The sequence below is a fragment of the Camarhynchus parvulus genome, chromosome 4A (genome assembly GCF_901933205.1).
Source record: "Camarhynchus parvulus chromosome 4A, STF_HiC, whole genome shotgun sequence".
Lineage (NCBI taxonomy): Eukaryota > Metazoa > Chordata > Aves > Passeriformes > Thraupidae > Camarhynchus > Camarhynchus parvulus.
Window position 1 is genome coordinate 276560 of NC_044600.1, and position 23202 is coordinate 299761.

At 53.6% G+C, this 23202-nt stretch overlaps 1 protein-coding gene across 1 annotated transcript; it reads left to right on the forward strand.

Moving 5' to 3' along the window:
- The first annotated feature begins 7418 nt into the window (after nucleotides 1-7418).
- On the forward strand, nucleotides 7419-14513 carry ZIC3 (Zic family member 3). Its single transcript, XM_030967882.1, has 3 exons — nucleotides 7419-8496; nucleotides 9123-9286; nucleotides 9730-14513. Exons 1-3 carry the CDS (start codon nucleotides 7458-7460, stop codon nucleotides 9910-9912), a joined length of 1386 nt encoding a protein of 461 aa, XP_030823742.1. The 5' UTR covers nucleotides 7419-7457; the 3' UTR covers nucleotides 9913-14513.
- The last annotated feature ends 8689 nt before the right edge of the window (nucleotides 14514-23202 follow it).

Sequence of the window (23202 nt, forward strand, 5' to 3'; positions counted from 1 at the left end):
CGGGAAATGGCTGTTTCCTGGCTTTGAAAACTTGAGAGGATGTGGAGTGTCGCGGGCAGCCCTGCCCGCAGCCTGCCCGCAGCGCTCACCGCCGGCCCCTCAGGCTCGCAGCCCCTCCGGGAGAATTGAAACGCAGCGAGGGCACAGGGCTGCCTTCATCTGGGCTGCGAAGGGGCTTTCCGTTTGCTTTTTTGGATTTATCTTGGTTCTTTTCGGATTTATCTTGGTTTCTCTCTCCTTTTCTTTTCTTTTCTTTTCTTTTCTTTTCTTTTCTTTTCTTTTTTTTTTCTTTTCTTTTTCTTTTCTTTTCTTTTTCTTTTCTTTTCTTTTCTTTTCTTTTCTTTTCTTTTCTTTTCTTTTCTTTTCTTTTCTTTTCTTTTTTTCTTTTCTTTTCTTTTCTTTTCTTTTCTTTTCATTTTAATTTTGGCGCAGTCCTCATCGAAGCCCAGATTGCCGCAAGCCCTCCCTCCCGCCGGCACTGCCCGCTCCGGGCTCGGTCACTTGAGGCACCTTTTCCACCGCCGTCTGCCCCGCCTCTGCCCGACAAGGTTCTCGTTACGGAACTGATTCTCCGGGTAGGGAAATAAAAGTCCTTTAAAAGGCTTCGGCTCCTTCACCCCGCGGCAAGCACATCGTTTACAGGCGGGTTAACGGTCCCGCGGGGCCGCCGCTGCCCCCAGCGCCCGGGGTGCGCTCCCGCGTCCCGCAGAGCGGGGCCTGGGGTTATTCCACAGCGAAAATACAGAAGGGAGGGAGTCAGACCCGAGGGGACGTCTGTGTGGGGATACCGGCAGCAAGAATAGAGCCGGCTGTCCCCGAAGCCCCGCGGGCACAGGCAGGGGATGAACCACTCCGGTGCCAAGCCGGAGCCGCGCACAGGGGACGCTGGGGCAGAAGCCCTCGCCCCACCCGCACCGCTGAGATTCACCCGCCTTGGCCCCAAAGCTTCAAGCGGGTTTTGCCAGTGAAAGCGGCTCCGACTGCAGGGTTATTTAACCCAGGGAAGCGTGCGAGGGCTGAGCCCGGTTCCCCCGGGCGCCACGGCCGCCCAGCCCCGCTGACCCACGGCGCCCGGGGCGGCCGGAGCCCGTCGGGGCTCTGGGCTGGAGGGGCCCCGGAGCGCTGCCCTCGTTGGCCAAACGAGTGGGGCAGGGGCGAAAGGAGGAGCGGGTCAGACCCACAGCTGTGCGGGGACACCGCCTGTCCCGGGGAGGAAAAGAGCACAAGAGAAAAAGGGATGAGCAGATCACCCAAGGGAACCGTCGGGGATGTGTCCCGGGCCGGAAAGCGAAGGGGAGCTTGGTTCTTTCCCCGACACCTTGGGGAAACCCCCCCGGCCTTTGGGGGAGAGTGTCCGGGCGATGCAGCCGGAGTGAGGATTAGCAAAAGACGAGCTGTGGAAAATTGTCGTTTTAATTGCTTAAAATACTTTAAATCGTTCAACACCTTGCTCCAACACATCATCGGGGCTGGCGAAATCGTCTCCCCGTCTTAATGGAATACCAGCTGCGGGAGACGCCCACGGTGCCCGCTGCCCATGTGCCCGCCGATTCGCGGGGCCGCGCTTGAGGGCGTGAGCCGAGCCCCGGTCTCGGGCCCACCTGAGACCCCCTCAGATCCCACCTGAGCCCGGAACGGCTCCGCTCCGGGCAGCCCCGGCCGTGGCAGCCACATGGAGCGGCGAGTCCCGCTGCCCACCCGGCAGCTCCGGCCGCGGCTGTGCCCAGTGCTGGGGGAGAAGAGCTGAGAGCGAGAGGAAACCCCACGTTCTACCCTGGGACTCCCGGCAAGGAGAAAAGCTCTGGAGCCCCGGCCCCTCCGGGCTGTCCCCGCAGCCGCCTCAGGGACCCGCAGCAGGCTGAGGAGGGTGCCCAGGATGGGCTGGAATCTGCTTCCCGGAGCTCGGCAGCTCCCTGGGGGTGGCCCTCGGCAGCTAGAGACCGTTGTTTAGAGCCTCTGGGGGCGCCGGTTCAAACGGGGCGGCTTGCCCCCGGGAAGCGGGTCTGGTGCCGGTGTTTACACCTGCTGTGAGGCCCCGGGGAGAGGGCGGGAGCGGGGCTGGTGCCGGGACAGAGCCCCACGCCTGCCTGCCCCATATCCTCCGTGCGCGGGCAGGGCCGCGGGGCAGCGCGGGGCTCTCGGCGGTCGTCGGGGCCGGCCCGGCCGCTCCGCAGCGCCGCCCCGCGCCCGGCCCCGCCGCGGCCGCTCCGCTCACGAGGCCGGCCGGCTGAACAACCGGGGCGAGGGCTCCCCCCGGGACAACCCCTCCTTATTCTTCCTTCCGCTTTATCCCCTTCGGCTCCTCGGAGAATCTCTGCATGTCAAACCCCAACTCAGCACGACCAGGGTCACCCGTCGGGGCCTCTCGGTCCCATCGGTGCTCGCCATTGGGAGAGGAGGGTCTGCCCAGCCTCGCCCGGCTCCCGGAGAAAGGCCCTGGGCAGGAGGGGGCCGCGTGTTCCGGGTGCGGGCTCGGAAACAGCCGGGGCGAAAAGGCAGCGGCCTCGGCACGCCGGGGAAGGGGCGGCTCTGCCCCGGCAGCTGGTGCCGGCCCGGCGACTCCCGAGGCCGGGATGCCTCCCCGGAGCCCTGGGCTTGCGGTTGCCCCTCAGGGCTCAGTCACGCAGAAAGGCTGCCTAAAGTCTGTGTCTCCCGCAACAGCGGGACAATAGAGCCACCCTTCGGGTCACAGGTCACCTCCTCGCTGATTGAGATATTCGCCGCTTCCCCCCAGCCTCTCTGCTCCTCGGAGGCGTGGGGGGGTTCTCAAGGGGGCGGCCGGAGGGTGCGGATGCTCACGGCCGGGCCGGGGTGCCGAGGCCCCGGCGTTCCCCGCTGTCCGCTCGCGGCTCTGCCCTGTTCCTCCCACCGATGGCTTAGCGAGCGGAAGGGGGTGGGGGAGATGAGGAGTGGGTGTTTTCCCCTTCCAGAGGGTGGCCTTTCCTGGGGTGACTCCGGTGCGTGGGCACCCTAAGGTGCAGGGAGCCGCCTCAGCTCCCCGCAGGGCTGCGACACCCGTTGTTCCCTACTCCTACGTTTGCCTCGGCCCCATTTGGGCGACAGGACACAATTTATTCTGCAGCACTTGAACCGGTCCTTGTGGTTTTCCCACTCGCTTCCGAGCCCGATGCATATTTCCCGCGTAGCTGAACGGTTATCTTCATTTTAGGGGGGAAACTTCTCCCATCACCACAACACGAGCAACAAACCCTGTGCCCGGGTGAGGTTGCCAGCGTCGGTGCCGGCCCGGCTCCCCGGGGTGCAGGATGGAGCCGCTGGCACCTACGTTTCCTCGCCACTCCAGTCTTTCTGCCTGCCTTCGTCTGGCCTTTGATATTCCTCGCCCCCTCCCCTTGCCGAAGTTCAGACCTGTTTACTCCAGCCCGGATCTCTGAAGTTCAAATGTACATGTGCTTCCCTCTCCGCTGAGTGACAGCTACAATGGAAATGTCTCGTTCGCTCCTGGTTTGCATATAATTACACCGGAGATGCAATATGTTTATGGCAGGACAAAAACTACTTGTCTTTACGCTTGTTAAGGATATTCATTTAACCGCGATACAGCGCGGTTTAAAAGCTCTTTAGGGTGGATGGAATATTCCCCTCGCCGCCGGCTCGCAGCTCAGCGCGAGGGGACTTTTGTTGCTGTTATCCCGAGTTTGTTCTGCCTTTTCCTCGCATCTTCGGTGTAAGGGACGAGGGAAATCCACAGACCCACAGACCCACAGATCTGCCTCTCCCGGGGCCGTTGCTGAAACTTCACCTGCTCCAGCCCCGCTGCAAAATCGGCCATAACGAGTGGGCACCCACTGGGGACCGCGTTTCCCTCCTGCGCTGGAGGGCCCCGAGCTCGCGGTCTTCTCCCTGGCAAGGCTCTCCGGGCCGTGCCAGCGCTCAGCCCCGGGCTGGTCGGGCCAGCGCAGCACCGCGGCAAGCCTGGCAGGGAGGTCCCGGCGGGCTCGGGGCACCGAGGGACCCGCGACGCTTTCCAGGGAATTTTACATTTTTGTAGCTCTTAAGTTCCAAAAACACTCAAAAGCAAAGCAAAACAAAACAAAAAGGTGGGAGAACTGCACAATATTTGTTCTTGACGTAAAGCAGGGGGTCTTCCTCTGCTTTCCCCTCGCGTTGGGAGCACGGAGGGAAAGGGAGCCTGGAGACTACTTTTCCGGTTGCTGTTGTTTTCACGTTTACAATTGAGATAGATTTTAAATAAAAGAGATGAGAGGTACCCCGACTTCTGGAAAATGAATTGAGTTTAGCCAGAAATACCGCTGAATAAAAATGGAAATTACTGAATTGATAAAGTACAAAATATATTTTATACATTTATATATATACACACATATATTCCGAAAGCTCAGCAAGGGAAAAACAATCATAGGCTATACGGACAATGATTAAAAAAAAAAAAAAGCAAACCCCCAAAAAACCCCCGCCTCGTTTTACATAAGTTTTGCTCCCCGAATTGGCAAATTCCAATCAAGAAGCGATGGGCTGTAAATAGTGATAGAACGCCAGTGCGGATGCTGCCGGGTGAACACACCCAGGCAAAGTTGGCAGAGTAGAAGTGGGAAACGTATAAAAAGAGATTTATAGGTTAATTGATGTAGCCCGATCCGCAAGTACACAGCTGCTAGGCAGGCTGTGGCCACCAAACCGTCCCGAAATGGGGAGTTCTCGTCCAAAGCTACGATCGCTTCGTTTTTCTTCCCGATCCCAAGCCCTCGGGATGTTTTTCTCGAAGCCCCGTGTTCGCGCCGTTGCCGACGCGGCGAGATTTTTTTTTAGGCAAAGAACAACTTAAGTTTAATTTTTTAAAAGCTTCTGCGGCCGTGGAGCCACACTCGCTCCTTCTCTCCGAGCCGGAGGGTTTCCCAGCCCACACCCAGGCCGCCGGCCGGGGCAGCCGCAGCCCCGCGTGGCGCGGGCACCTGGGCGGGCAGCGCCGCTCGGCCCGGGCGCGTCCCCCCCACTGGGGACACAGTGCCACACGTGAGGCCTCTGCACAAGCAGGGGTCAGTCGCCCTCGGTCGCTCCAGGTCGGCGACTTCAGAGGCGCTGCCCTCCCCGACACTCAGCTGACGGGAATAATTGAATTTGCACCCCCCCCGGGCCTTTTTTTTTTTTTCTTTCTTTCTTTGTAATTTTTTTTTTTTTAATTTTTATTGTGGGGTTGGTTGTTGTCGAGAAAGCCCTACACGTGCGGGATGTAATGAATGACCCCGCCGCAGCCCTCCGGAGACAGGCAGGTAGAGCTCAGGGGAGCAGCAAGGGGGGTGCGGGCCTCGCCCCTCGCCCTCGGGGGCCGCGGGCTGCACACCGGCTGGCCCCGGCTTGTGACCGGCTGGCCCCGGCTGCCCGGCGCCCGGGCTCCCGGCCGAGCCGCGGGCAGGGCTGAGGTCCTGCCGGCCCTCTCGGCTCCCGCGGAACGGCCGCGGGTGCGGGACAGAGCAAAAGGCGGCCCCGACCGCCCCCGCTGGGTGCCCCCGGTGGGTCCCCCCAGGGCGGGTCCCCGCGCTCCCGCCTCCTGCTCTGCTGCGATCGTGCACCAACGGCAGCGGCGGACTCACCTTCCAACTTTAGGACTGTTCTTGGCGGCTGTGGCCTGGGAAATTTGAGTGTTTGACGGGTACCGGTGCTATCTCTCGGGGAGATTTTATATCGGTGGCTTTTTTGTCTCCCTTTCCTTTCTTCTTTTTTTTTTTTTTTTTCCCTCTCTCTGTCTTCTTCTTCTTTTTTTTTTTTTTTTATTTTTCTTTTACTCACTCCCTACAAACCTTAAAATAAAGACGAAGCCTTTCCCGGGGCTGATTGGGGGAAGAATGTGAAAGGGCCGCGGTTATAAAGCGCTGCTTGAAGCAGGCTCTCAATGCGTCTCTGAACTTGATCAGATTTTACGTTTCCTGCAGAGAGCCGGCGGCGAGCCTGAGACCTGCCCAATAGCCAGACTTGGGGGCTCAGCAAACCTCAGGATATTACAATTACAGCCATCTTTCTTTCTGCCTTTTATTTTCACTCTTGCTCCCCATAGTTCTTTGCAAATGCTTTCCAGAACAGAAAATGAGTGGATTTATAGCGCTGTCAGCAACCGATAATTATTCCAAGGCAGAACGTTTCCCTTGCAAAATAAAATTTTAAAAATTAAAGAAAAAATAAAGGGGGAAAAATAGAGAAAGAAAGAAGGAAAAAAATAAGAGAGAGAAAGAAAGAAGGAAAAATGAGAAAGAGGGAAAGAAAGAAGAAAAAAAAATGAGAAAGAGAGAGAAAGAAAGAGAGAAGGAGAAAGAAAGAGAGAAAAAAAGAATGAGAGGAAGAAAGAAAAGAAAGAAAAGAAAATACGAGAGTAGGAAAAGCCAGCCAGGAGCCGCCGTGCCGGGCGCTGCTGGCCGCGCTCCGCGGGCCGGCAGGGGGTGGGGGACGGAGCGAGGGGGGAAAGGGGCTGGACTCGGCCGGGGGGTGAGCCCGGCGCGGCCCGGCTGCGCCCCGAGGCTGAGGGGCAGGAGCGGGCTCTGCCCGCACACTGCGGGCGGCTCTGCTCCCGCGTTTAATCAGTAAAGATAAAAATGGACAGAAAAATAAAACAAATATATAAAGTATATATGATTATATATAAATGTATATATATACACATAAACTCTTAACAGCCTCGACTTTAGCTTTTTTTATTAATTAAATTTTATTTTTGGATCAACGCGGCGGCTTTGCAGCGGCTTTACGCCTCCCCGGCGCGCCGCCTGGAGCGAGCATCCCGCACGGCGTGGGGAGGCGCCGGCAGGGCACGGGCGGCGGGACACGGTGGGACAGCAGCGGGACACGGTGGGACAGCGGCGGACGGGGCAGGGCGCGGCGGGCCCGGCCGGACGCGCGGGGCCGCCCCACGCGCGGGGCTCCCGCCGCCCGGCCCCCGGCCGGCCCCGCTCTACCTGCGGGGCGCGCGCGCCCAATCAGCGGCCGCGGCGGCGCGGGGCGCGTGCCAATCAGCGCGGCGCCGCCAATGGGGCGGCGGGCGGCGGGTCAGGTGACCGGCGGCGCGCGGCTCCCCATTGGCGCGCCGCGGCCTGGCCCGGGGTTGGTTTATGTGCGAGGCGCGGACGGGCGCCCCGTCAGTGCCCCGACGGCGCCGAGCGGGAGCGCGGCTGTCCCGCGCCTCCTCGCCCTGCTGCGCCGCCCTGCCCGGCCCGGCGCGGGGGGCGGGTGGCTGTTTTGGGTTTTGTGGTTTTGTTTCTGGAATTTTTTGGTCTTTTTTTTTTTGGGTTTTTGTTGTTGTTGTTTGTTTGTTTTGTTTTTGGTGCCGGCCGGGGGGTGCTTGCCTCGCTACCCGCCCGCGGCCGGGACCGCGCCTGCCCGCAGCGGGGGGCGGAGTGGGGCTGCATTTTGGGGTGGTTTTGTACTTTTTTGGGGGCGGGCGGGGGGGGGGGCGGGCAGGCTGCTGCCGCGCCGACGGCCCCGCGCCCATGACGATGCTGCTGGACGGAGGGCCGCAGTTCCCGGCGCTGGGGGTGGGCGGCTTTGCGGCGCCCCGCCACCACGAGATGCCGGGTCGCGACGCCGGCGGCGGCGGCATGGGGCTGGGCCCCTTCGGGGACTCTTCGCACGCCGCCGCCTTCAAGCTGAACGCGGCCCCGCACGACCTCGCCGCCGGGCAGAGCTCGGCATTCACGCCGCAGGCGCCGGGCTACGCCAGCGCCCTGGGCCACCACCACCATCACCACCACCACGCCGGCCAGGTGCCCTCCTACGGCGGGGCCGCCGCCTTCAACTCCACCCGCGACTTTCTGTTCCGCAACCGCGGCTCCGGCATCGCGGACGCCGCCTCCGGCACAGCGCAGCACGGGCTCTTCGGCGGCTCCCCCGGCGGCTTGCACGGCCCCGGCGGCATCCCGGACACCCCGGGCTACCTGCTCTTCCCGGGGCTGCACGAGCAGAGCCCCAGCCACACGTCCCCCAACGGACATGTGGACAACGGGCAGATGCACCTGGGGCTGCGCGGGGACCTCTTCGGGCGGCCGGATCCCTACCGGGCCGTCTCCAGCCCCCGCACGGACCCTTACGCCGGCGCCCAGTTCCACAACTACAACCACATGAATATGAATATGGGCATGAACGTGGCGGCCCACCACCACCACCACCACCACGGCCCCGGCGCTTTCTTTCGGTACATGCGCCAGCCCATCAAGCAAGAATTGTCCTGCAAGTGGCTCGACGAGAGCCAGCTCAGCCGGCCTAAGAAGAGCTGCGACAGGACTTTCAGCACCATGCACGAGCTGGTGACCCATGTCACCATGGAGCACGTCGGGGGGCCGGAGCAGAACAACCACATCTGCTACTGGGACGAGTGTCCGCGGGAAGGCAAGTCCTTCAAGGCGAAATACAAACTGGTGAACCACATTCGGGTGCACACGGGGGAAAAGCCCTTCCCGTGCCCCTTCCCGGGCTGCGGCAAGATCTTTGCCCGCTCCGAGAACCTCAAGATTCACAAGCGGACGCACACAGGTAAGGCCCGTGTGCCTGTGTCCCCCCGCCGGCACGGGGGCTCCGGGGGGCTGCGGCGGCCGCCGGCTGCGCGGCGCTGCCTCCGCTCTCGGCCTCCGCAGCGGAGGGAACCATAGAAATGCTAATGAAACCTCATTTTCGGTGACTTCCGCTCCTGTTTTATTTTTATTTTAGGCCTGATTGGCGTCTCTTCTAATTAAATCGGCGATACTTTTGTCAAAGTAATTTATTTGCATCCCCGACTTTCCTTCAGCCCTTCTGCATGGGTGGAGGGAAGAGAGGGGGAAGGCTGGAAGCAAACGTACTTTGGCTTGTATCCTCGAGTAGGTCTTGTAAAGCTGTCCGAGCCGCTGAATTTATCTCGGGTCTTCTCCTTTCCCAAGCTCGCCCAGCCGCCTTCCCTGCTGGAGCCCAGCGTGGGCCTGGCGGGAGGTGAGTTAAAAGTCATAAAGGCTGATCCAAATTTATCCGACACGTAACAAATCTTGCCGTCCATCTTCCCCTTCATTTGTTGTGGTGCTTGTGCATCCATAAGGTGGGGCGAGCAGGGCAGATGCTGTCCTGGGAGGAGGCGGGTGGGGATGGAGAGGGGAACGGCCCTCCTTCACCCTCTCTAAATTTCACAGGTGAGAAGCCTTTCAAGTGCGAGTTTGAGGGCTGCGACAGGCGCTTCGCCAACAGCAGTGACAGGAAGAAACACATGCATGTCCACACCTCGGACAAGCCCTACATCTGCAAGGTGTGCGACAAATCCTACACCCACCCCAGCTCACTTAGGAAACACATGAAGGTAAATCACCGCAGTGCTCCAGCCCTTTCCTCCCTGAGCAGTGGTGCTCAGTCGCTGGTGTGCTCAGGGCTCATTCCCGCAGAGCAGGGCAGAGCTGAGCTCCGTGTTCCCAGCGCGGCCCGAGCCGTCCCCGCTGTCTGGGCTGTGGCTGGAGCACGGCCCGGGGAAATGGCGTAGTTTCTTTCCGTGCTGCCCCCGGTGCAAGCGCTGCCCGGGTTGCGGAGCGGGGCTCGGTGCGGGCAGGCTGTGCAAGGCTGCGGTGGCCGCGGCCCCTCGTGCTGGGATGCTGCAGCCGTGTCCGGGGGCCACGGCCGGCGTTTGTCGCGGGGCACGGGCTGCCTGACGGCCGGGCCGGGCCGGGCAGGGCCGCTGCTCGCGGAGGAGCAGCCCAGCGCGGTGGTGGAGGCCCCGAGCTCGCTCCCATCTCTGCCTCTTGGTTTTAGGTGCACGAATCCCAGGGGTCGGACTCTTCCCCTGCGGCCAGTTCGGGGTACGAGTCCTCCACCCCCCCTGCGGTGGGCTCCGCCGGCAGTAAGGACTCCACTAAAACGCCGCTGGCCGCCCTGCAGAGTAACCCCGGCCATAACCCTGGACTGCCCCCCAATTTTAATGAGTGGTATGTGTGAAGGCAGCTGCTGCCCGGCCACAGACTGGACCAAATGCACAGGGAACGAGGAAAAAAAAAGGACAAACCAAGCCAACTGCAGCTCGCTCCCACGGAAATGGAGTTTCCACACCGACGACCGCATAGGGCTACACCTACTTAACTGCCAGGATACGGAGGGGGGCCTTTAATTATTATATTATAATTATTACTATTTTTTTGCAAGCCCAGATGCTGGACTAGCCATGTCCTTTTCTCAGGATTAGATTTCTTTTTTTTTGTTGTCATTTTTTTTCAGTCTCAGTCGTTTCTTTGACTGTCACCCCCCCCCCGCCACCTTGCCTGAGTCTCTCTTCTTCCAATTCCCCACTTACTTTATTTTTCTTAATTTTTTTTCTTTCTTTCGGTGGGATGTTGACATGAGGATGAAAATTCTCCTTCGCCTTAGTGGTGATTGTTTAAACTTACAGTCTTAAACCGTGCCAAAGTCCTGTTATGTCTTGAACTCTCCTTTCTAGCTCTCCTGCTGCTTCTTTCTCTGCTCTTCTCTTTCTCCTTCTCTCTCCAAGCATTACACTTGTGAATGTATTCTCGTCTGATGGGGTCGGTCAGTATTTTTCAGGATGAGGATGTGGTGTTTATTCTGCCCAGATTGTGACGTTTAGTATAACAGTTGCCTTTTTGTAATAACTTTTTTTGTAAATACATACCCATGATGCCATATTTATCGTTCGTAATTTAATTATTGATACAAAGTGCCGGGAACTGAACAATATTTATGGGGGAGAAAAAATTGTTTTCTAACAAAAAAATACAAACAAAAAAATTCCAACTCTGTACAGCTTTTGGTTATAACTGCTTTAGCATTAAAAGTTTATTGTTTTGGAAAGAGCCGTTTTTGACCTCCTCCGGGGCACGGGGCAGCCGCGGGTCCCGTGGCGGGCCCGGCCGGCGCTGCCACCGGGGCCGGGCCGTTGTTTTCGAGCCGGCGATGCCGGGGGAAGCCCCCTCCTCGCCGCCGCTCTCCGCTCTCCCTTTGTCCCCGCCCTCCACCGCCCAGCGGTCTCGCTGCCCCGCAGCTTCCCGAGCGGGCCGAGGTCGGGGCACGGCGCCGGCGAGCTGGAGCAGCCACGGGGGCAGCGGGGCCGCCTCGACGGGGCGGTCCCGACGGTGAGTAGCGGTTGAGTACCCGGTGAGTAGCGGGCCGGGCGGCGCCGCGCCCGGGGCAGCGCGGGCTGCGGGGCCTGGCAACCGTGCCGACACCGGGCTGCTTGCCGGGGGGTGCCCGGGAGGACCGAGCGGCGGGCAGGACTGTCTCCGTTATCGTCTGGTTTGTTTTGTTCTGTTTTTATTTCTGACTAGGATGCGGAAAAGCCTTCCCGTCTTCAGGAGAGGAGAGGGATCGAGATCAAACATCTCCCCCGAGAAACTTAGCGGCGCCGCACAGGAGCCCCAAGCAAGCAGAGCGACGGTGGAAATCGCGGTGCACCGTGGGCCGGAGGGCGCCGGCTGTCCGGCGGGCCGGCCGGGGCTGCGGCGGGAGCGCCGACGGCCAGCACGGCCGCTCGGCTCCGCATCCCCGTCCGGCAGTAGGGAGTTGCTGCGGGCTGAGTCCAGCCCCGGGGGCAGGCAGGGACCCGCGCTACGGCCGCCGCACCTTCGCTGACCGGGGAGACCCCACACCGGCCCGTCTTGAACTTGACGGGGGACACAGTGGAAGGACGGGGGGGTGGCCCATCCCCTCCGCTTGCCATAGGGCCGCTCGGGCGAGCAACCCGCGGAACCGTGCGTGTTTTGAAATTTACATTGAGCAAATTTACCCTCTCCTTCCTCCAAAGGTAGAAAAAAAAAAAGGAAGAAAGGTTTCTCGGGCAGAAAAGGACAGGAGAAAAGTGGATTGCAGCCTCTGCAGCTGCACAGCTAAAAAAAAAAATGTCCCCGAGATCCCCACTGGCCCCTTAAAATAGTTACCTTCGAGGTGTCCCGGCTAGACATGGATCTCTGCTTCTCTTTTGCTGTAAAGTCTTTCTCTCGCTGCGCGCAGAGCCGGCCTGTGGCTGGACGCGGAGCGCTGCCGGCCCGGGTCCGGCCCGGCGGGCAAGCGGGACCGCCCTGCACCGCGGCGGGCGAGGAGCAGCGGAGCCACCGGGGGCCGCCGGGTTTTCCTCGGACACCCACCTGGGTCGTGTCTGCGTTGCTCCGGACCGCGCCAGGCTCGGAAAAGGTGCCGGTAGGCTCGGTTTCGTTACTGCTTTGCTCGGAGCCGGGGAGGCGCGGGGCGCGCTGGGCTCCGCGGAAGCGCCTCGGGACGGGCCCTGCTGCTGTCGGGCCCGGACGCCGTCCCAGGGTGGGGCCTCTGCTGTGGCTGGGGTTGTCCGGCTTGGGGAGCCTTGGCCGGGAGAATGTAGCATCTCCGACCCGGGAGTAGCGGCCTCACTGGAGGATCAGTGCAGGGGCCGTTTCTGGCCCCACAGTGTCTCTGGCTGGTCCCCTGGGCTTTGGGCCATGCTGGCAAAGCTGCGCTCCTGCCTGCCCCTGCAGGTGCTTCCTTCAACTGGCAGCACCATCCCTGCCATTTTTATAGCCAGGACTTAAAAGCAGCATCCTGGCTCATTTGGCTTCCCTGGTGTCACAGCCGGTCCCCCACCCTCGGGCCTCCTCATCCAGACAGGCTTGCAGCCAGTTTGCAGAAGAGTGGAGCAAACTGTTGACTGCACCTCACTGAGGTCCTGTGTTCCCCTAGGCCGTTCTGCGGCCCTCCAGAAATGGGGCATGGATTGGGCAGGTGCAGCTCTATGTGTGTGTGGTACGAGATGAAGCAATGGATTTGGGGTGGGTTTAGAAAGAGCAGGGGACCTGCTTGGCTCTAAGTCTTTCACAGCACAGGGTTCAGCACCATGAGGTGGGGCAGGACAGGAGGGCTGTGGAACGGTGTGTGGTGGGTGCTGGTGCCAGCACCTCTGCCCCACCGGCTGCTGCTGGCTCAGACTGGGGAGTGATGCCAGAGAAGGGCTGTCTCTCCCTGCAGCGTAGTCCTTGGCCTTCACGGACAAGTAAAAAGGGTTTCTTTTTTGTAAAAAGAGTTTAAAAGTTCCTGTTCCTTACCCTTGCTAGTTGCAGGGAGATACAGAGAGTTCTGGAATGGGAAATACCTTCTTTCCTGGATGTCTTAGGCTGGTTTTGTGAGTTAAGGAGAGACAGCTCATGATTTTCAAAGCCAGGGCCTGGCAGTGGAGACCTGTGCTCACAGCTTGGACAAAAACATTACAAAGCTGACCAGGGCAGGACAGTAATGACAGGGCAGGTGCCCTGTTAGCTCAGCTTCTAGTGTGTCGCGAAAATGGGACTTGTGTCATGCCCCAGAAGAGTCCCAGGACTGTTCCCAAACAGGTGACATATTCTGCTGGCTTCTCCCAGCTAGCAGCTCCCTTGAAGTTGCTGTGCTTGCTTGTATGAGCGGGATTAGGTGGATTTGTCCCCAGATAAACACAGCTCGGGATGGTTTTCTTAAAGGGGTAATGTTGATTCATTTGCTATAAGAAATCTAAGCAGGGGCAGGCGATGAACTGGAGCCATTCCATCTCTACCATGCTTTATGAGCCATGAACATTTTGATTCCTTTGGTGTCATTGTTTTTGCATATCTGTCTCTGTGTCTGGTGTAATCCTCTGAAAAAAAAAATTTGTTTCCAAGCATTGTGCCTGCCATTAGCATGTAGTGGTTGCACACTGTGTGAAGGCAGAGTCCCGAAGGCATTTTGATCAGGTTGTGTTCAAGTGTCTCAGCCTTACAGCATCAGGAATTAAGTTTCTATTACGAATCTGTTTACTGTAAAGCTCCAAAGTGGTGGATAGGGTGTAGTATTGTGTGTTTGCATTTTATTTTTTTAATATAATGTTCTCAGATTAAAAGCATCATATACTAACACTAGCTGTTTTAACTGAGCATAACTTTGACAATTGTTTGATAAACCATCCTTGTTATTTATGCTTGTTACTGTGGTCACCTATAAGGAAAATACTTCTGCAGAGTTGCACTCCTGGTTTGGAGAGGTGAAATTCCAGGGAAAGCCTGTATTCTTTGAGAAATCTAATTTTATAATGGAGCATGCAGAATGAATAGTTTGTATTGTAGTGACTAATCTGTACATCCCCTGAACTAAGACATTTAGTTAACCTTTCTATGCTGTTTGTATGGGATAAAAATATAATCTGTCTTGCTAATGCCTGCTCACCTGAACATAACTGCAGGCAGTAAAAATGCTTTTGTAAGAGCTTGCAATGGCGAGTGAGAATGGCAAAGCAAGGACCTGCCCTGCAGACCTGATAGGAGATGGTTTAGGATGGCTTTACAGACATCTGTTCTGTTCTAGTCATGGAAAAACCCCCTGCAGAATCTGGAGGAGGCAGTTGTCAAAGGAGGCGCAGATATATTTTAATATTTAGATGCTAATTTTATTCTCAGTAAAGAAGGTTGTGTGCTGCTTAGGTTTTCTTTTAGCTGATACTTTGGTAATGTTTCTCCATTTCAAATGTTTGTGTGAAAAGAAACTTTAATAAAAAGAGCTGGGAAAAAAAAAACAGTTTAGCTGAATGATTTTGTTTTGGCAACTTGTTCAATAGTGGCAGCTTTGAAATTGTCAAGGCTCGACTTTGAAATGAGCGATGCGTGGAGTTTCTTTTGAGGGAGATGCAGCCTGCACGTTGGGGATTCATTCCTGTGCACGCTGGGCAAGGTGTCCTGGCCTGGGGCAGGGGGACTCAGCGAGGGGAAGAGTCACTGGCCGTGCTGCTGGCCGGGCACAGGCTGGGGAAGCTGCAGAGCCTGATGGCCGAGCATCGTAAGGGATACGTGCAGAATAGGGCTGTTTCCTCGCTTGTATTGTTTTTCAGAGCACCGTATAATGCAGTCTAGGCCTGTGGGGCTCTGCAGGCACAAAATGGCTCCTGGCAGGGCTGTGGGCAGAGCGAGGGGCTGGGCAGAGCCCCCGGCCCCCTTGGCTCCCCGTGCCCCTGGCTCCCGGCAGCCTGGCCGGGTGTGCCCCAGGCTGGTGTGGGAGGGGAGCCTCGGTGGCTTTGGCAGGGGGAAGGTGGTGAAGGGGATTTCTGTGCAGCCCGTGTGCGACTGTGCCCGGGCAGGTGTGGGATGGCAGCGCTGCCTGTGCTGCACAGGGCCTTGCAGCAGAAGGGGCTCTGGTGCTTTATTCACAGCCTGCTGGGCAGCCTTGGCAGGGTCTCAGCAGGGCAGAAAACAGCAGCATTTGGTTTCCACTGGCCGTGGGCTTGCTGCATCTGTGTGCCACACAGAACAACCGCTTTAGAAAATACAGCTCTGTCCAGAATGGCTTGAGAGGCAGGGCATTAACCTACAGTCTTTGCCTGACATAAAATTAATTACTAATCTATACGTTCTTTAAATTTGTCTCAGCTTTGCTCAGACATTATTTCAGTGCAAAATCTGGTGTTTGTTATTTTTTAAAGTATTTTTGCCACTTTCTGTAATTTACATAGCATAATTCTTGTTCTGAGAAAGATGTTCTTTTTGTTTGCTTTTGTCCTTATTCTGATTTTTTTCTGTTTGTTTTTTTACCTGTGTAAGTAGAATGCTGTTGGATTTAGGGTTTCCACTACTTCAGCATATTCTTACTGAAAATAAACTTTTTTTTTGTTTGCATTTATTAAATCCATGGACGTGAGCTTTTCAGGGATTATTGCTAAATTCAAGAAAATTCAAGAAAAAATGTAAAGCTTGTGTTGAGATTGGTGAAACTCAGTCTTAACTATCAGAAACATTTTCATTCGGAGTCAGATATTATCTTTGATTAAAAGAAAAAGCTTCATGCAGCAGGTGATGTGACTAAAGTTTCTCTGAGTCATGCAGAGTGCAGACTTTGCAAGGAGTGGTCTCTAGTTGCTCACTGGTCCAAGGACTCCTGGTGAGGAAGGCAGATGTTCCCCAGAATACTCATTTTCCTGCAATATTTTTTATTTTTACTAGAAAGAAGGTGCTGCAAGAACTTTCTGTGAATCATAAATATTTTAAAATCATATGCCAGGTGCACTTGAAATGGATTTGCTCAATTTTACAAGATTATAAAAGAAAAGAAAATGGACCATTTTTTTCCCTTTGTCTCCTATTTTTCAGAGCCTCACTGTGCAGAATTTATTTTGCTGCTGTTTCCCCACCCCCAGTGACAACTTCAAGGCCAAAGGGGCACTTAACTTGCTTTAAAAATATGTTTTAAGTCTTTTAAAGTGAGCTTGAGTTTTTGTGTAAATTTCATGATTCTAGGGCTTGACTTACATTTTTTAAAATGAGACTATTGCCAACATTGTAAAAATTGGCAAAACTGCCGTGGTAAAATATATATTTAATTTTTAATCTTGACCCACAGGAGTATTTTAAAATAATACAGCAAGTAGAATGTTTTACTTTAATGGCTCTGCAGCACTCATTTTGTTTTCAAAATGAGATACCAATGTGTCATTGCAATCTGCTACTTTTTTTCTGTTTCCTTTTTGTTCTTTGCTGATGCAGAAGAAGGCAGGCAAAGACCAAAGGAGTTGAAAATGTGCCTTGAAGACACTCCCCGTACCTTCGGGAGGATGCTGAGCTGAGGTTAAAAAAAACCCTTTCTGTTGCTGCTCACTGTATGTTGCTGAGGACTTGATTTCAGAGGAATTCCCTTTAAAAAAATCTCTTGTTTGGAAATATTTTTTAAAAAAAGAAGAAGAAAATTAAAAAAAAAAATAAACATTAGCTCCTTTTTTAAACTACGAGACTACACGGGGCATTTTTAGAATTATGATTTGATAAAGAACTTCCTGGGTCCTGCACAGGGAGTTGCTGTGGGGCTGAGCTCTGGCAGCCTTGTCTCACAGCCGTGGTCTCTCTGTATGTTTAACATGAAACCAGAATGGACCCTGTAAGCTACGCCATGATGTCTGCAGTCAGAGGACAGAGGAGAAGACTACAGAGGGCTCTTCTAAAAGTCCCAATTTCAGACCACGTCTATTTGATCAGCTTTATAAAAATTTATAACTCAAAACTCCAGAAATTTGTAACACAAACTTGAGCGATTGTAGTATTAAAGCAAAATTCTTTGTTGTTATTTAATTTTCATCCAAGCTAGGGGAAAAAAAAGTATAGAACAATAGTTTATATCAGCACCTTAGTTATATCACACTTATATTTCTAGATTTTGTAATTTTGCTGTAGAGGAAGAAATAGTTCCCTTCCAGATTGACAATAAATTGCACTGAAAAAATTAAACTGGCATAAATGCCCCCTACAAAGTATAAAATTACATATGTATTAGTGAAACATTAATGCCCTGAAAATGAGTTTTCTTCTTTTTGTTGGTTTTCTGTTCTTCATCTTGGCCAGTCTTTTACAGAAAAGCTGGTTGTCAGTACAGCAACGGGACTAAATCACGCTCTGTGGAGAGGCTGACGCAAGGAAGGGGCATTGGAGAAATACTGCATTTCATAAACAAAATCACTAGAGCATTAGGAGAGCAAACATGTGGTTTTATGAACATAGTTATAAATATTTAAACATGCAAAATGAAAATGTTACTAAATATCTGTTTTTCATTATCTTTCGATGAACATTTTCATTCTTGGAAGCGTTGCTGGCTGTCTGCACAGAGCGATCACCACCCCCTCCCCAGAATGAATGATGTGTAATGTGAAAACGTGTTAAAATGCACAGTTGTTTGTAATATCTTCTACCAAAGTGGAAGACATTCTACCAAATTTGGTATTCTACTGAATCGCAAAATATTCTTGCCCAACAAACAGGCAACCATCCTGATCTGTCAGCAGCTTTCTGACTGGATGTTATGAAAAATCTGAGGATGGTTTAGAAAATATAAGATGTCACTCAACGAGCTTGGAGTCATGGTCTACCATCCCTTCTCCAGCAAAATTCCTACAGAAGTCAACAAAAGATGGGGCTGCTGATTTCATCATTAGCAACGTATTATTTTGACGTGTCAACAAGCGTGGAACAGTTGTGTGTGTCTCGGTGGAAGGCTGCAGCAGGAAGTTTGGGGTGGGTGCCTGGGCCCTGCCCCTTGGCAGGGCTCTCGGGGTGAGGCTGCACCTTTCAGTGGGGTGAGGCGGGCAGCGGGGCACGCAGGGTGTGCAGCTCGGCTTGCGTGCGGGGAGGCCTGTGAGCAAGCAGAGGCCACGCTGTGCCTCCTGTGCGTGGTACGGGCGGCGTCTGATTCCTCAGCCTCAGCATAGGCAGCCGTCTCTTGGCTTTGGTTCTCCATCCCTGCCTCCCCACCGAGCTCTTGCTGTGCTGGGGATGTCATGAAATCAGGTGCCAAATGAGATACTCCTTTATGTACCAGAGAACCCGTTTTATATTAGTCCCATACCTAATGTTGGCTGTGCTGAGTTTCTGGTGCAGGCACGGCCCCGGTGCGCTGGCGCATCCACACGCACGCGCACGCTGTTTACTATTCCTCCTGCAATTGCTCCCACCAATAAATCTGCACTTGCTGTAGCCAGGATGGAAATCTTTGAGACAAAGGACTTGAATGGGCAGTTTTTTATTGCTGTTATAGAGTAGAAGGCCCCAAGCTGGGGGCTACTGCATGCATGAATGCTGCCCCCCTTGGCTTGGTACTGTCTTCTGTGAGCTCTATACCAGTACCAGAGGCTGTTAAGGGGAGAGGGCCCCAAGGCTGGTATTTCCCCATTTCAATTCCTGCTCCTCTGACTGCAGCAAATCCCAAAGAAATGATGGCTGAGAAGTAAACTTGGAGAAGAGTGTAGAAGGGCAGGCTGTTGGGTAGTGCAGGGGATGCGTGGGAGGGCAGCACAGAAACGTGGGAATGAGGAACGGAGGAACAAAAGAGATGCGGGTTGGCGAAGGAGGAATAGTGGAGTGAAAAGCGGCCAGGCTGGTGCAGCAGTGAGGAGCTGCTCCTTGTCCCTGTGTGTGAATACATCCAGCTGAGCCTTTTGCATTTGCAGGCTGTTCAGGCAGAGCCCCCACAAAAGTGTGTGAGTCTCTGGAGACGTGCACAGGGTTTGCCCTGTGGGAAGCAGCGTGTGGTGCTTGGGGTGAGGGATCCTGCAGGCTCCACGCTGCTGGCTCCCGCGCTGCAGCCATGCAGGGCTGCTGTGGGTGGGTGCAGTGCATGGGCACCCACGGTGCCATTCCTGTGCCAGGGCTCTGGGGTAGGGATGGGGCGAGTCCCTTGGTGAGCCGGCCCTGAGCTGCAGGGGGGGAAGAACAGGCTGCTGTCCTGCCGGCAGCTTCGTGCCCAGCAGGCTCGGGGGGACAAGGGCCCTCAGGGAGCTGTCGTTGCCCTCCTGCTCCCCCGTGGCTCCCACTAGCCCCCACTCTTGCCGGCCACAAGCGGGTGCTGCCCTCGCGGAGGGACTGGGCTTGGCTTCCAGCAGCAGGAGGGGTGGTGCTGTGCTCCAGCCACTTGCGTCAATGCAGACCTTTCCACGGACTCCAGTCGGGGTTGGATCAAGCCTTGCATGATTGTGGCCCTTGTGCATTTCAAAACTGTGTTAATCTATATCTGGATCCCAATGGGGGCACTTGGGATGAGCTGAGCTCAAACAATCCTTGGCAGGAGGGACAGACTGGAGTTGGCAAGGATTTTTGTCCCATTATTGGTTACTCAGAGGAAGGAATTTACGCACCATTTTAATATATGACAACTTGAGGTCTGTCATCTTTAGCCTATTAGAAAAGCCTCATTTTTAACAAATCCCAGAGCGTTTACCAGGCATGGTGCTGCAGCTGGGTTGAGACTGCGTGCTGGTCCTGGGCAGAGGCATAGGACTGCTCTCTGTCTCTTTAGACACAGGGCCACTTCTGCTGTGGGGTCAGCCCTGTGGGTGCCAGCCTCAGCCCCCCGGGCTGCTAACCTCTCACTCCCATTTGACCCTGCCAGCAGGGGAGGTGGGAATTTTGGGGCAGAAAAAAGCAGTCGCAGTGCAGCCTGTGGAGCAAACCCTGCTGAAAGCTCTTCCCAACTAGCTAAATCTGCCTGCGTGTGCTCAGCAAGTTTAGCCAGGGTTGTTTACCAAGCTCAGAGGAGACTTGCCTATCTGCACTAAAATCTTCAAAGTATGTCCCAAAGACCCAGAGAGAGATGTTACACTCTTTTTCAGTCAGTTTGCTCTTTTCTCTAGTGAAAAATCCAGATGGGTGCTTGTCTTGAAAACTGGTTTGTATGAAGTCACACTTTCTGCTTTACATTTCTGGATTTCTAAAGTAGAAAAATTCAACTTGTAAAGATTTTCCAAGATTATTTAGGCTTGTTTTATCAAGACCAAGAAATTAATCCATATAACCAGAAAATGGCTAGGAAGGATGGAAGAAATATGTTTGGGGTTTTGTGTTGTTTGAATGTTTTGGGGTTTTTTTGGGGGGGAAGGGGGTTTGTTTTGTTTTGGGGGGTTTTTTTGTTTGTTCATTCTGTGTTTGGGTTTTTTGTTTTGTTTTGTTTTGTTTTTTGTTTTGGAGGAGGAAAGAATTTTAAAATATTTTCTTTGTTTTACAAGCATTAGTTGTATTTTTATCAACCAGCAAAGCACCCGAGTACTTAGCAAACCATTTCCTTCAAAAACATCCCCATACAGAGAGTGCTGAAATAATCAACCAAAAGCATTGGTGTCAGCCTTAGACAAACAACTGTGTTTCTTGGTAATCTAATGCCATTTCAGTATCTTGCTTTTAATGCAGCTGAGAGAATGGTTTGATGGAGAAGGCACTGATGCTCATGAGCCTGAGTTCAGTTGTTAGGGCTATGTCAGAAATTATTTTTCACAGGCAAGTGTAGTTGGAGTGTCAGCTCCCATTAAGTATATTAGGGCCTCTGAGGTTCAGCGCTAGCACACTATGTTTTGTAGCCCTTGGTTTGCTTCGGTGGCAGCAAAACCAGAAGGTCTTTGGTTAACTTCTGACCACTGACATATTAAATGAAGATGAGCATTTGAGCAACATCAGTGATTTCAATTGACTCATCAATTGCCATTGCATAGCAGTCCTCATGTTTCACTTTGGTAACAAGCTCATCTGCCACATCTGATGCCAGCAATTCAGTCCTTCAAACAAATGACATGTTTGATAAAGAAATCTTTTAAAATTCATTATGCACTTTGGCTTTTGTCTTTCCTTTTAATACAGCATCTGTTGCAGCCAGGATACATTCCTTGATCGTTTCTGAGTCTGCAATTATTTTTATGCCTGCCCAGTGTCCTGGAGATGTGAAACGAAGCTGCCATGCTATGCTGCTGAGCCCTGAAACTCTACACAGACATTCAATTTAATCTCTTGGCACAGACTGCATTAAAGTAGTGTCATCAGTGCACACTTGTGATAAAAAGACGACATGAAGAAAGACAGTGAACTAAAAGGCCCTGCTTTTTTTCTGAGAAGAAAATAGGATATCTGTCCCTTCATTTGTTTCATGGCTTCCTTGCACAGCCATTTAAATTCAGCAGAAGGCTCCAAGTGTCTAAACTTTATCCTGAGCATTTTCTCCAGTGCTGGAAAGGAATATAGTTAAGTGTCCCAGGGGGAATTTTATAGAAAATGCTATGTGCAATGTTAATGACTTGGGATGGGGTTGTACGTTTTTCCATAGAGAGCCAGTAGGGAAACAAATACAGGACTCGATGAGAAGTGTTCTGCAGGAATCCACTGCTCTGTGGCTCCAAAGACAGGCAGAAGGATAATGAGGGCTTTAACCCAAAGTGCTGCCTTGTGCCTCCGTCCTGCTCCATGCCAGAGCCTTGTGAATATCTGGAGCTGGAAGAAATGACAAACTTCTTGGGTGCCACAAGAGATTGCATCAGCATTACTGATCCCTACTCAGCTTGTTACTGAAAATGCATCAAGCAGCTATTTGGGTCAGACTGCTAAATTTGTAGACACGGAGTGTCAAGAAGCCTTTTTGTCAACTTGGTACCGTTTAGTGTTATTTGTCTTCAAGTTCAAAGCAATCGTGGCCTCAGACTTGTGATATTTTCTGCCCTTTCCCCTTTCTGTTGGCTCAGACCTCTTCCCTTTGAGGTCAACATCAAAATAAAGATGTATGTTTCCTCAGCCTGACCATGGCTCTGACTCTTTAGATCAGCAATCCTATAGTCCATATGTCTTCCCATCTGTCAACTGGCATTTGAAGCCAGCTTGCTCCTCTATTCTTTCAGACAAGTGTGAGAATCAGGAGTTTCTTTAATGACGGTTTCAGGCCTTAAAGCATTTGCTAAGATACTACCTATTAAGATCCCTTGATGGCACCTTGAATAGAGATCAAAAGCAACTGAGTTCACTCCACAAATCTGATTCCGTTTTTAGGGCATTGAGAGAGGGGTGGGGAGGGCTCCGGAGGGCACCGCGCTCCCGCAGTTAGGAGACAGGCTTGGGAAGTCTGAGCCCTGGCTTCTGGGAGGGACAGAACGCAACAAACAAGCACTGCTGAATCCCTCCAGTGGTGGCTGTGCTCCAGCTGCCGGGGCTCCTTGGGTTCGAGAAGCAGATCTGTGCAGCAGGGCCTGGTGGCTTTGCCAGGGCCCTTCTGGGTCTGAGCTGTGCCTGGTTTGAACAAGCGCTTTTTGGGGCTGCATTAGTACCCGTGTCTGTGCCTTTGGCTGAGAGATTATTCAAAACCTGTTAGTTACATAAACAAAAATCTGATAGTACAAAATATTCTTCTCATTAATAATTACTACCAGGCTGCAATTTGTCTCTTATACTTTGGAGAGCTGCTAATAATGGGAATCTGTTTGCTGCTTCACCACTGGGACTGCATGAAAGGCGATGTGGAGAGATGCTGCCTGCCCAGCATGATCACAGCAAGGTGGTCACTCTTTCTGGGGGCACAGTTTGACTTTCAAACTCCCCTATTCTTAATGCTTTTCAGGAGATAATGATGCAAAGCCCTTGGAATATTTGGGAAGGTGTTTGCTCTGGTGGTGCATTTCTCCAAGTGACTATCATAGAGAAATTACTGGGAAGCTGTGGACATTATTTCAAGCCCGAAGCCTAAACCTCAAGGCCTTGTTGGATAGTGGGGCTGGAAAATGCAGGGTGCTCACCATGGGAAGGGTGGTGGAAGGCATTCCCCAGGGACCCTCCCTAGCCAGTGCTAACAAAAGTTGCTGTTTGTTTATGGGACCCAAATGTCTGAGAAGAGCTGAAAAGCGCCAGGATGTGGCTGAGTGCCGGAGGATGGTGTCACAGTACTGACTGTCAAGTAAAACTTGACTTGCTGGAGTCAAGGACACCATATGTCCTTTGATTTGTGTTGAAGCCTGTTGAAGTGTGAGCATGA

Excerpts from the sequence above, each read along its gene's own strand:
- ZIC3 (XM_030967882.1), top strand. The coding sequence starts at position 7,458 with ATGACGATGCTGCTGGACGGAGGGCCGCAGTTCCCGGCGCTGGGGGTG. Across the intron at positions 8,497-9,122 it reads TCACAAGCGGACGCACACAG|GTGAGAAGCCTTTCAAGTGC; the intron begins GTAAGGCCCGTG and ends TAAATTTCACAG. Across the intron at positions 9,287-9,729 it reads CACTTAGGAAACACATGAAG|GTGCACGAATCCCAGGGGTC; the intron begins GTAAATCACCGC and ends TCTTGGTTTTAG.